This window comes from Desmodus rotundus, chromosome 3 (genome assembly GCF_022682495.2).
Source record: "Desmodus rotundus isolate HL8 chromosome 3, HLdesRot8A.1, whole genome shotgun sequence".
Taxonomy (NCBI): Eukaryota; Metazoa; Chordata; class Mammalia; order Chiroptera; family Phyllostomidae; genus Desmodus; species Desmodus rotundus.
In genome coordinates this window covers 194784109-194796286 of record NC_071389.1, presented here as the reverse complement: position 1 = coordinate 194796286, position 12178 = coordinate 194784109, and the positions used below count along the sequence as shown (strand labels likewise).

At 55.5% G+C, this 12178-nt stretch overlaps 1 protein-coding gene across 3 annotated transcripts in view; it reads left to right on the top strand.

Moving 5' to 3' along the window:
* Positions 1-12178, top strand: part of PLA2G6 (phospholipase A2 group VI) — a 49183-nt gene that overhangs the window by 20768 nt on the left and 16237 nt on the right. For all 3 annotated transcript variants that reach the window (XM_053919561.2, XM_053919560.2, XM_053919562.2), the window contains exons 3-7: positions 3565-3780; positions 4796-4979; positions 5576-5763; positions 7987-8083; positions 9213-9395. In XM_053919561.2, coding sequence (XP_053775536.1) covers positions 3565-3780; positions 4796-4979; positions 5576-5763; positions 7987-8083; positions 9213-9395 — 868 coding nt within the window. The remainder of the gene's footprint in view (positions 1-3564; positions 3781-4795; positions 4980-5575; positions 5764-7986; positions 8084-9212; positions 9396-12178) is intronic.

Below are 12178 nucleotides of genomic sequence, written 5' to 3'. Positions count from 1 at the left end.
TTTGAAGATGACCATTCCCCTCTGCGATTGTTAATATTTTCTCTTTGGGTTTTGTTCTCAGCAGCTGCAATAGGGCACATGTGTCAGTTCCTGCTGTTATCATATGTCCCCCAGTGTGTGTCCCTCTTCGTTAGTGCTGTGCAACAAGCGACCCCCAAACTCGGTGTTGGAAAACGGAATCAGTTATGTAGCTCACAGACCTGTGGTCTGAGTGGAGCTCAGTGGGAACGTCTCAGTGCTGTTCCACGCGGCATTAGCTGGTGCGGCTTGATTGCAAGATCCACTCTTCAGTGACTCACTCACACCTGGCAGGCTGGTGCCGGCTGTTGGCTGGGAGTTTATCCAGGGCCAGAGGTCCAGGACCAACAGCCATTTCCATGGGCGCTTCGGCTTCCCTATGGTGTGATGGCTGGGTCCCAAGACAAAAGAGGTAGAAGCTTCCAGTCCCTTAAGGCCTTGGTCCATAAACTAGGACAGCACCACTCCTGTCATATTCTGTTGGGACGCAGTTACAGAGCCAGAGTAAAGAGTAAAGGGCTGTACATTCCCCTGTAATGGGAGGGGTGTCAGAGAATTCTGGGCCATGTCTTGGAACCTCTACAAGGTCCTTAAGTATGGATTTCTTTCCCCCTCCTCCTCCTCCGTCTTCTCCCTCTTCCTCCTCCTCTTCTTCTTCTCTTCTTTTTGGTGGAGGAGGGCTCAGAAGTTATTTTAAATCAATGTTTTTCATCAATTTTGGAAAGTTCGGTTATTAACTCTTCACATGTGGCTTCTGTCCAATACTTTTTCTGTTCTGTTTTTGTGGCTGTATTTATGTGTATGTTAGATCTTTTCATTATATATTCTATGTCTTTTATCTACTTTCCTATATTTTCCCAGCCTTTGTCTCTTCATGCTTTATTCTGTTTACTCTTTTTTGACCTATTTTCTGTTCATTCTTCAGCATTGCCTAATTTGCTATTATACCTAGCCATTTTCTTCATTTTGACAACTGTATTTTTTAATTCTATAATTTCCACTTGTTTTTTTTATAGTTTAAAGTTCTTTGTCAAAATTGCAAATCTTCTATTTTATCCTCTTGAATATCATCACAGTTATTTTGACGTCTGTGTCCGATAACTTTAATATTTGCAGTTGCTCCCTTACAGGCCTGTTTCTGTGGGTTTTCTTCTATACTGGCGTAGCCCCTCATGGGCCCGGTGAGTTCTGATTGTGTGCCAGACTTCAGGTTTGCGGCAGTGCTTATGGAAATCACTTGAAGCCCAGTTCGATGCTTCCGTTGTGTTTGCTTCTCCCAGGTACCGGGGAGCTGACTCACTTGGGATAACCTCAGTCTAGTTTCTGGAAGTGAAATTATCAGAGACTGAGCTGCAGCCCGCGTGAGGGTCTGTTTACTTGTGGCCCACGCTTAATTCCTGGCGTGAAGATTTTCAGGACCCCTGCCCACAGGAGGGGTGGTCATCAGGGCTCTCTCCTTGCAGACCCCTGGCCTCCAGTCCCTGTCCCCTGAGCCTGCGAGGTGGTTCATGCTACCGCATGTCCCTCCAGCCTCTCGAGTAACAGCAGCCTAAACATCAGGCTCACTTCCTGCGTTTCCATAATCCCTTCCAGCCTGGCTGTTCATTGTTGCCTGGCCAGGTACCCAGCCCCGCACACAGATGCTTTTTGTATTTTGTTCGGTATTTCTGGTCGTCTCCAGCCGGTGACCTGGTTCACATTACCTAGTCTGCCATTAACAAGTGAAGTCCTCAGAGGGACTTTTCTTGTGGGTCAACCCATCGGCGTTCAAAAGCCAGGTTACATGTTCCCCATTGGCTGCCTTTATTTGCCCCTCTACAGAAAACTGCCTGGTCTGTATTTGCTGTCTCCAATTTCTCACAACCCCTTCTTTCTGAAACCCATTCTGATCAGGCTTTGGTTCCCACACTCCATCCAAAGTGCCCTTCTCAAGGTCTCGCATGCCTCAGCGAGCCAGGTCCTGGGCCCAGTCCCAGCTGCCATTCCCTCTGCCGGCACCGCAGCATTCGATGTGGAGAGGTTGGTGAGGTGAAGCCAAATCCAGTCGAGGAAAGTGAGGAGCGGCCCCCTTTCCTACTTCATTTTTTCTGTGGCACTTCTTGCCAGATAGTCTGTTTCACTGACTTCCTCATTTTTATTTTTCCCTCGGGCACTTTGCTGACTGACCTCCACCAGGAGAACATGGGCTCTGGAGGGCAGGGCACGCTGTCTGCGTTGCTCATTCACCCACCCTCCATGTAGACAGGTCGTGTGTGCAGGGCAGGCTCTCAGTGGACATTTGCTATGCAATTGCTCCCTCTGGGGAAGCGCCGGCTAGTCCTGTCCAGCCAGCACCTCTGGCCACTGCCGGGTCCCGGCTGGTTGGCTGGCTGCAGGGTTTGTGGAGGTGGGAGAAAGCCCGTGTGCTGAAAGCCCTGGGCAGAACTTCAAGTGCCTGTCACCGATGTGTGATTTTTTCAGTTTTTAAAGTGCTTTTACATTACTGTCTGACCCTCACGGCACCTCTGTGGGGGGCGGGGGCGGGGCAGGTGCGGATGGGCTGCTGTTTCTGGCAGGGCTCCGAGGGGGCAGAGCGGTTCTACCTTCACACAGCAGCCTCCCCTGCGGGCCCTGGACTCCAGCTCTGCCTTAAAAGTGAACAAAACGTCTTTTCCTGACTATAGAAATAATATGAACTCCTCGTAGGAAATTTAGAAACCACAGAAATGGATAAAGAAGAACATTTAAATTATTATGCTACTATGCGCATTTTGACATATTTCCTTTGTCTTTTTTAGAAATACAGTTTAGATCATATATCATACAAAATTTGTATCCTGTTTTTAAATTTAACATTACAAAATAACTTTTCCCTGTTTTTAAACTAAATTTATTTCTTTAAAATTTTTAGAAATTCATTTATTTTTAGAGAGGGGGAAGGGAGAGGGAAAGAAGGAAGGAAACATCAGTGTGAGGGAGAAACATCGGTCAGTTGCCTCTCATATATACCCCGACTGGGGACCGAACCCACAACCCAGGCATGTGCCCTGACCAGGAATCGAACCTGGGACCTTTCGCTTTGCAGGACAGTTTGCCCAACCCCTGAGCCACGCCAGTCAGGGCTCCTTGTTTTTTTAATATCTCAGTTTTGTGGTTGTATAAAATTCTGCCACAGATGTACCATGATTTATATAATAATCTATTGCTGGACATTTAGGTTAAACAACATACTTCCTTCCTTCCATGTGCAAGGGGCTGGGGACTTGAGGCCGGGGCTCTCAGATGTGACAGTCAGATTAGAAAGTGGACGTGGCACGGCTTGGGGTAAAATAAAATCTAAAAGCACCACATGATGATCCATAATTTAAAAAAAAAGAAATCTTTTCAAATAAAAAGAAAGTCCCAGCTCTATTTAGGGGTGTGTGTGTGGTGGGGGAGGGATGGATGTCCTGCTGGCGTGGGGCAGTGTCTTCCCTGTGGGGACCCGAAGCTGCTGACACCAGCAGAGGCCGGGCCATGGTCCCTCGTGGCTCATTCCTGCCTCCCTCCTTGGTCCTGGGTCCTCAGACTCTTCCAGCTGGAGGTGGAGGCCGATGCCCTTGCGCACTTCCGGCAGTTTTCGGCCCAGCTGCCGCCCTTCTACGAGAGCTCCGTCCGCGTCCTGCAGGTGGAGGTCCTGCAGCAGCTGACTGACCTCATCCGCAGCCACCCCAGCTGGTCAGTGTCCCACTTGGCGGTGGAGTTGGGCATCCGAGAGTGCTTCCACCATAGCCGCATCATCAGGTGGGTGGGGCCCTTTCCGGGTGGGGCAGGGGGACAGGACCCTTGGGACGGTGTGTGCGGCAGGGCGGGGCCTTAAGGAATCTGTGTGGCCCCAGTTCCCCTCCGTGAACACAAAGGTTGCCCAGAGTGTTTGACGTAGAGAGGGGCGACAGTGCCTCGGGGTTAGGATGTTGACCGTCCGTGGGGCGCTGACTGCAGTCGAAGGGAAAACCTTGCTGGAGCCCCTACCAGGCGTTAGACGCATGGTAGCTGTTTCACACGCACCATGAACCGGAGTCCTTCAGTGCCCCACGAAGTACTGCATCCCAGTGAGAGGTCATGTGACCTGTGCCAGGTCACTCAGCTGCAGTGACCTGAAGAGGCTTCAGATCCTTGGGGACCCCTTCCAAAGGTCTGGTTGCCCCTCTGGGACCTGGGACGCGTGCTCTCAGACATCCACTCAGCCAGCGTTGGGGCAGAGGGTGCCCTGGTGAGGGTCCCTGCTGGTCATAGCCCTGTCCTGCGGTGGCCACACCTCCTTCAGTGCTCCTCCCAGACACTCTGCCCAGCTCCCAGGCCCAGCGCTCCAAACTCCTGGCTGCCCTTTTCCGCTGAGGGGCCTGTTCTCGGACTTCGTGCTGTTTCGTCTCCGAACAGTCTGTCCACTGCCAGGGCGGGCGCGGCAGGGATTGTTTTCATTTTTTAGTAGATAAAGTCTTTGACGCCCAGAAAGGTTAAGTGAATTGCCCAACGGCAGTGAGATTTCCTCCTCTGTGACCCTTTCTGTGCCACTCTACTGCCCACCCAGGCCCTGGGGCACATCCCCCTATGGGTGTGACCTCGGAACAAAAACAGATACAAGTCACAAGAGACACAGATACTTCATGACTCAGCGCTAAGTGTGAACCAGCTGGTGTGAGCGTGGCACGAGGGCCCTTGAGCTCCCAGCCCACGTCCCTCTCCTGCACTTGGGTTTCTCAGTGCCCTGCCCACCTTGTGCCGTGTCCACTCACCTGCCTGCCCCCTCCCCCCCCAGCTGTGCCAACAGCAGGGAGAATGAGGAGGGCTGCACGCCCCTGCACCTGGCCTGCCGCAAGGGCGACGTGGAGATCCTGGTGGAGCTGGTGCAGTACTGCCGGGCCCAGATGGACGTCACGGACAACAATGGGGAGACCGCCTTCCATTACGCTGTCCAGGGTGACAATTCCCAGGTGCTACAGGTGAGCAGGGTGGGGCAGGGCAGCCAAGACCAGCGACACCTCTCTCTGCCCACAGCTGTCTTTGGGATCACATGACACTCTAGGCCTCTCGCTGTCCCTCCTTGGTCCTTAAGTCTTGAGCTCCTCCACAGAGGGTGCTGCCCCTACCCCCCAGGGAGACAGCACTCAGCCGTAAGTGAGGAAATACAAGCCTCCCGACTTGCTTTGTAACGCTGGCATTTTTTTAATGGAAAAAATAATATCTGCACATACCAAAAACCATTCAGGCAGGACAGAAGGATATACAGTGAAAAGCAAGAAACACTACCCCTCCCTCCCACACCCCCAGTGTCCATCCCTAGCTGCAACCTCATTTGCAGTTTCTTTATTCAGAAATTGCCCTGCAGTCTTGCCAGACCCACACCCCAGCCAACACTGGCTCAGCCCGCTCCCTTCTTGCCTCCCAGGCCTCCTTCTCTGTTGCTTCTCTTGTTCTCGTGCTGTCCAGCTGCCTTTCCCTCAGTGCCCCGAGAGACACTGCCATGGGGGTGCCAGGGGAGGGACGTGCAGGGGCCTGTCTGTGGTGGGCCCCAGCCCACCTGCTGTTGTGCTGGCAGCTCCTAGGGAAGAACGCGTCGGCTGGCCTGAACCAGGTGAACAACCAAGGGCTGACCCCGCTGCACCTGGCCTGCCAGATGGGGAAGCAGGAGATGGTCCACGTGCTGCTGCTGTACAGCGCTCGCTGTAACATCATGGGGCCCAGCGGCTGCCCCATCCACATGGCCATGAAGTTCTCCCAGAAGGGGTAAGCCCTCACTCCCCACTTGCCCTCCACCCCCGCCCCACACGGGGTGCTGGGCCTCAGCTGTCCCTCGCCTGTCCTGAGCAGTGACCTCTATATGCTCACTGGATGCGCATCAGATTCTGGCGCCAGAGGCTGACCTGGCACAAAGAAGTGTGCGAGGATGTGACTCTCGGTCCACGAACTCCACTGTGCAAAGAGCAAACCGTGGCACTGCTCTGCGGTGCACCTTCATTTCTCGCCACAACCCCGCCTCTCCCAAACTGGAGAACCGTCTCGTCTCGGTCTTCCCTGCAGCCCCCTCCAGCTTCCCCAGGTGGCGGTCTCGTCCCATGCAACCCCAAGACTCAGAGGGACCCTCCGGCCTAGGTCCTCCTCCCCCCAAGCCCGCCAGCCTGATCTGAACCCTGTTGTGCCGCGGTGCTCACAGCTTCTTTGGGTGACTCAAAGCCCAGGAATGGTTGTTAGGGTGCCTCAGGGCCCCAACTGCCTAGATGAATTTGTCCTTCTTGGTTGGTGGCACTGTGGGGATGCAGGTCCCAGGTCCGTGTCTTAGGGAGCCCCAGAGCCCTCTCTCATTTCTTCCCTTCTCTCAGACCTGGGAACCCCTGAGCTCAGGAAAATTCTTTTCCACCTGGTGTGTGTGTATGAGTGTGTGTATGTGTGTGTGTGTGTGTGTGTGATGGGTATGGGGGAGTGGATAGAAGAGATAACGATCTCAAAATATTATCTAGCAGAACAGTATCTAGAATGAATGAATGAATGAATGAATGAATGAATGGATGGGCCAGTCAGCCCCTCAGCCCCAGGCACGGTGCCCAGGGCTGGCCTCACGGAGATGGAGAGGAGAGCAGCTCCAGACAGGAGACTCGGAAGTCACCCGCACCTTCCAATGCTGAGTGCACGGAGAGGCCGCACTCAGGTCGGGGGCAGGCACTCGCCCTCCCTTAGGTTTTGTCCTTCCTCCAGGGACCTGGCTGGCCCCTGGGGCATTGCTGTCCCCTTAAAGATCCAGTCCAAGCGTGGACGAACCTCCTCTCTTTTACTCTCTCTGATAGCCAGGATGAGCTGGGATTTTAAGGAAGACTTGACCTAGTGGCTGGGGACAGTACCAGTGCTCTCGCCCCCAGCAGTCAGGTTCCCTGGTGGCAGGGCGCGATCCGAGTAGACACAGTGCTGGCCATGCTCTCCTCTACAGCTGGCATGGTGGCCCTGCTGCTGCTCGGCTTCAGCCGCCCCACGGTCCCAGTCATCTGCTCCGTCCATGTCCCTTCCAGGACCCTGGTGTTTTCCAGGTTGCGCCTCTTCAGATGCCCGCAGCCATGCCGCCTCCCTGCCCCACCCAGCCCTCCCTGTGGGCCAGCTCAGACCGCAGAGCATCCTTGCGGGATGATGCAAGTTGTGCCGTACTGCCGTGCACTCGGCCATGCTCCTCAGGGCCAGGTGGGGCCGCCCCTGCCCCCGCCTCCCTGTGGCAGCCAGCGCAGCTGGACTCTGAGAATCACAGGCACTGGCGTTGCCAAGGGCACTTCTGTCCCGGCTCCCACCTGGGAGCCCCTGTGCTGTCTGCTGACCCTCCAGGACTCTGGTTTCACTTAGCATGATATCTTCAAGGTCCAGTAGTGTCGGAGCATGGGTCGGCATCTTCTCCCTTTTTAAGGCAAAATAACGCTCCATTGGCTGTGCCATGTTTTGCTTTTCCAGTCTGTCGGTGTACACTTGGGTTGCTTCCGCCCCTTGGCTATTGTGAGTAGTACCACAGTAAGCAGTGGCATGCTGTTTGAGCCCCTGCTTTCAGGGGGTTGGAGCATGGAGGGCCAGGCCCAGAACCAGGTGCTGAAATACCTTGTCTCCTTTAATTCCCACCCAGTCCCCTTAGGATGGTCTCCATGTTGCAGCTGAACTAGGTCATTTTCCAGAGGTCACCAGTGAGGAAGCTGGAGCTTGACCTCAAGCCCGTAGGACTCTAAAGCCAGGACCAGTGACAGTGATCATTGCTGATTGGAGTCATCTGGGAAGACTTCCTGGAGGATGGGGCTTGAGCTGTGCCTTGAGAGGCTCTTGATGCCCTAGACATACCACAGTATTCACGTTGTTGGTTTTGTTTCATTACAGCTTTATTTGCGGAAACTCTCCCTAACCAGTGGTTGAGGCCTCAGTCATGACCTCTCCCGGCTCCAGGCTGCTTCTGGCCTTCCTCACTACCCCGGGCTCCTCTCTCCCCAGGTGTGCTGAAATGATCATCAACATGGACAGCAGCCAGGTCCACAGCAAAGACCCACGCTATGGAGCCAGCCCCCTCCACTGGGCCAAGAATGCAGAGGTAGGCGGAGTCCAGGGCAGTGGTGGGCAGGGGGCAGGTCCCTGCGCCCTTCCTTCTCAGCTGCCTGAGGAAAGAGGTTCCTGAGGGGACCCTGAGGCTGGCACTTGGGGGTTGCTCTCACAGTGGGCCCCAGGCAGACAAGCCCAAGGAGAGATGACATCCTGGCATTGCTCTGCTGCTCACTGGTGTGGTGACAGTGTCCCCTCTGTGGTTTTCTCCTGTGTGAACTGGGTGTCCAATGTCCTGCCTCTGGAGCTGTGAGGTCAGCAGGGTAGTTCGGGAGGAAACTCTTCATAAATCATCAAGTGCCTCATATGCAGAAGCGGAGTTGGTAGCAATGCTGCTCCTGGCTCCAGTGGCATCTCCTCTGAGGCCTCCCCCCAAGCCCCCCACTCCATGCCCCGGGAGGATGGAGGGCTCTGGCCTCTCATCTCTGGGAGCACAGCTCGTATGGCCCCAGAGAACATGGCCTGCTCCTAACCGTGACAGTCCAGGAGGTGGACATGCCAGCCCCTGCAGGGCACTGTCTTCATGCCAGGAGCTAGCCACCAAGTCAGGCCCTTTTCTGTATGTTTTGTCACTCATTGTCACCACCTTGGTGAGGTAGGGTCCTGCATCCCCATTTCTCAGCAGAGAAAACTGAGGTGCAGAGGGCTGCAGTGACCCACCCAAGCTCAGGCAGCTGGGAGGAAGCAGGGCTGCTCAAGCATCTTGGGCTCCAACGTCCAGGCTCCCCTCCTTGGGGCTGCTGGGGGGCAGGAATGTGTGTTACCAAGTCCCGAGGGGGGACCCTGCCTTTGCAGGGTCCCAGGGGAGGTGACAAGGAGTGGGGTTGTTCTGGGGCGGGGCCCAGGGGGACCTTGGCAGGGAGGCATGGGCCCTGTGAGCCCCAGAGAAGGCCTCAGAAGCCCCTTAAAGCAGTTAGCACATCTTCGGGCTCTTGTCCCCTAGTCCTGGGTGCTGATGGTATGGGAACCAGGCGCAGAGCCACCCGTAGGACTGGGGCCTGCCTCCCGGGCCCCTTCCATTGCTGGCACTTTCCCTCTGAGGGAGGAAGTGGCAGTGCCCAGCGTGGCCAGGGGCCGCGGGAGTGCCCCGCTGACTTGGGCCGGGACCCTGTCCCCCACAGATGGCCCGCCTGCTGCTGAAACGAGGTAGCGACGTGAACAGCACCAGCTCCGCAGGCAACACAGCTCTGCACGTGGCGGTGATGCGCAGCCGCTTCGACTGCGTCATGGTGTTGCTGACCCACGGCGCCCACGCTGATGCCCGCGGAGAGCATGGCAACACGCCGCTGCACCTGGCCATGTCGGTGAGCCCGCGCTGGGGGGACACCGGCGCTGGTGCCCCTCTCTCCGTGCCTGCCAATGTGACTCGAGATACGAGAGGGGAAGGTCCAGCTCTGGTACTGACTGTGGCCTCGGGCAACTCGTGTCACCTCTGTCAGCCTCGGTGCCTCCCCTGGGGAGCGGAGAGGTCAGCACCCACCTGGCACAGTGGTCGAGAGGAGTCGGTGGTGGACCCTTGGTAGCCAGGAGGGGCATCTGAGTGGCACATGCAGGCCAGCGTGGAACGAGCGCCCCACAGGCATTGTCCTTAGGGAGCAGCGTCCCTCTGCCTGCCATTCTTATCCCCTTTCCCGGAGGGCGGGGCTGGCTTCCATGCCTGGGTGGCCCACCCTGGGTGGCCTGAGGTGGGTGTTGGCTTATCACAGAGCAGGGTCCTGCCCCTGAAGGCCCCGCAATCTGCCCCGACAACTGCGGGAGGGCTGCTCACAGAACGTGTCACAGAGCGTGTCTCTGGGTTGCGCATAACGACAGCCGTGCCAGCGCTCAGGGGTCTGTGTCATGAGTCTTGGAGGGACAGAATGGGAGAGACCTGGGACTCTAAAGCAAGTCGATTTAGGACAAACTCAGAGACATCCTGGTTTACGCCAGAGGTCGTGGTGGTAGGGCGGTGCTGCTCCAGAGGCTGACATTGTGAGTAAAACCACGGCCATTTTCGGGGTGGAATGGGCCCTTGGAATGATCCTGTTCAGCGGCTCTCAAACGTCTTGGTCTGTCTGGTCCCTTTGTGCTCTTAAAGGTTACTCCGGATCCCAAAGACTTTTCATATGACCCCTCTAAAGACTCACTAATTATGAGTTTTGAAATTAATAACGAAAAGATTAAAATATGGCCGTAATTTGCCCATCACATACTAAGTAATATTTTTATGAAAAACACCTTTTTTTCCTGAACAAAAATAATTGACTGAGAAGAGATGGCATTGTTTTGCGTCTTTGTGAGTCTTTCTGACGCCTGGCTTTCGAGAAGGCGTGAACCCTCCCATCTCCTGCTACATTTATTCTGTTTCAGTGTGTCGTCGGATGTGTTGGAGACATGTGGTTGGGAAAGATATGCAGCTGTACCTTTTCAGATTCCTGTGGGTGTTTTTGATAGCGCCCCAGGACTTGACGGGGTGGCTGCTGACAGGCTGGGTGCAGCGGGCACCCCGAGGCCGTTTCCCCGCACTTTTCGCTCACTCACGTCCACAGGCACCTCTTGCCCGTTGCACCGGCCTTTTACCCATGCACGGTCCGTGTCCTCCCTGGGAAACAGCAGTTCCCTGAGTGTGCTTAGCTTCCAAATACATCAGCCCCTGTCGTGATGAAAACCGGCATTGGCAGGGATCGCCCACGAGCGCGTCAGAAAAGCCTGCGAACTGCCAGATGCCGTCAAGCGCGTCATGGCACACGGGTTTTCTGGAAGGCTGGTATTTGTTCGGAAGCTCACATTTTACCGTTGGCACCAAACACTGCCGGGGGGTTTTCTTAAAGTGATGGACTCGCCACTTTCATTTGTGACAAAATGCCGCCTCTGTCCCCAAGGCTGAACCATCGTAGTTTGCGGGTCCGTCATTCTTCTCAAGGAAAAACGGTGTCCTGTGCGAACAAGCAGCTAGTTCGGCTCTCGGCACACAGGCGCACAGGCGCTTTCCTTCCCCGGCCCGTCCTGCGTTGGTGGGCCGCAGGAAGGTCTCACCCACACCGCACTACGCTGCACGCGGTGAACTCAGGGTCACAGCCTGTCAGAGCGACCCCCGCTACTGCACCAGGGCTTTCTGAGGAGGGGCAGGCAGGCTAGCAGGCTGTTTTTTGATCGAGAGTGCGCGGCAGAGAAGACAGCTGTGACGACTATTAGTTTGGTGCTGCGGCCTTGCTGCGTGCTAGGGCGCCAGCTGATGTACCCACCATGTCTTTGCACCATTGGTGCGAAAGTGGGCGCGGTGCAAAGGCAGACACCTTGGTATTTCCTATGAGACCAGGCTTAACCTCCCGAACCTTCAAAAACGGTCTCCCACAGTCATATGGGCCCACAGGTCTTACTTTGAGAACGGCTGACAGGCTTCACCGTTTCCCGCTGTTCAGCCCCCTGTGGGGCCGTCTCTCAGGCTTTGGCACACTTGCGAACCACTTTTACAAGGGGGTGCTTAACCATTTCTGCATGTTGGCTTGCTTTTAGACTTAAATTTATTTTGAAGGGAATGTTACATCACTCCCATAACGTGGCCAAACCAGTGCCACTAAGGAAGGGTAACTCAAAAAGAACCACATCATCGATGTTTAAAACCCACATAGTTACCTGTACCCGTATGCATCCAGTGGTGCGTGACCCACTGTTTGAACAACTGCCTTCTAGACACACCTCTTCATCCTCTAGGCAGGGAAAGGGGGCCCTGAGAAGAGGGAGGTAATAAGACCAGAGCTCTGGCTTCCCGGCTGCCGGTCTTCGGGCTGGCTCTGGGACACCAAGCCGTGTCCCCAGACCCTGGGTAGTAACTGCACAGTGCTGTGTGCGGGGAGGCTGCCCTCGGAGGCTGCTGCCAGGGAGGATGTGCGCTGCACTGCCCCCTCAGAACTGGTGCCCTGGGCCTGACGGGCAAACAGCCTTCCCTTTCCTTGCAATCAGCAGCTGACCCTTCAGTGTCCCCGTGGTTCCTGGGTCGGGGGTCATAGATGTGTTGCTTTCTGTGAGGAGGCGCTGGTGAGGCTAGTGGGTGAGTGACTGCCAGTTTCTGCCTGGGATCCAAGACCCTCACCTGGAGACACTAAGC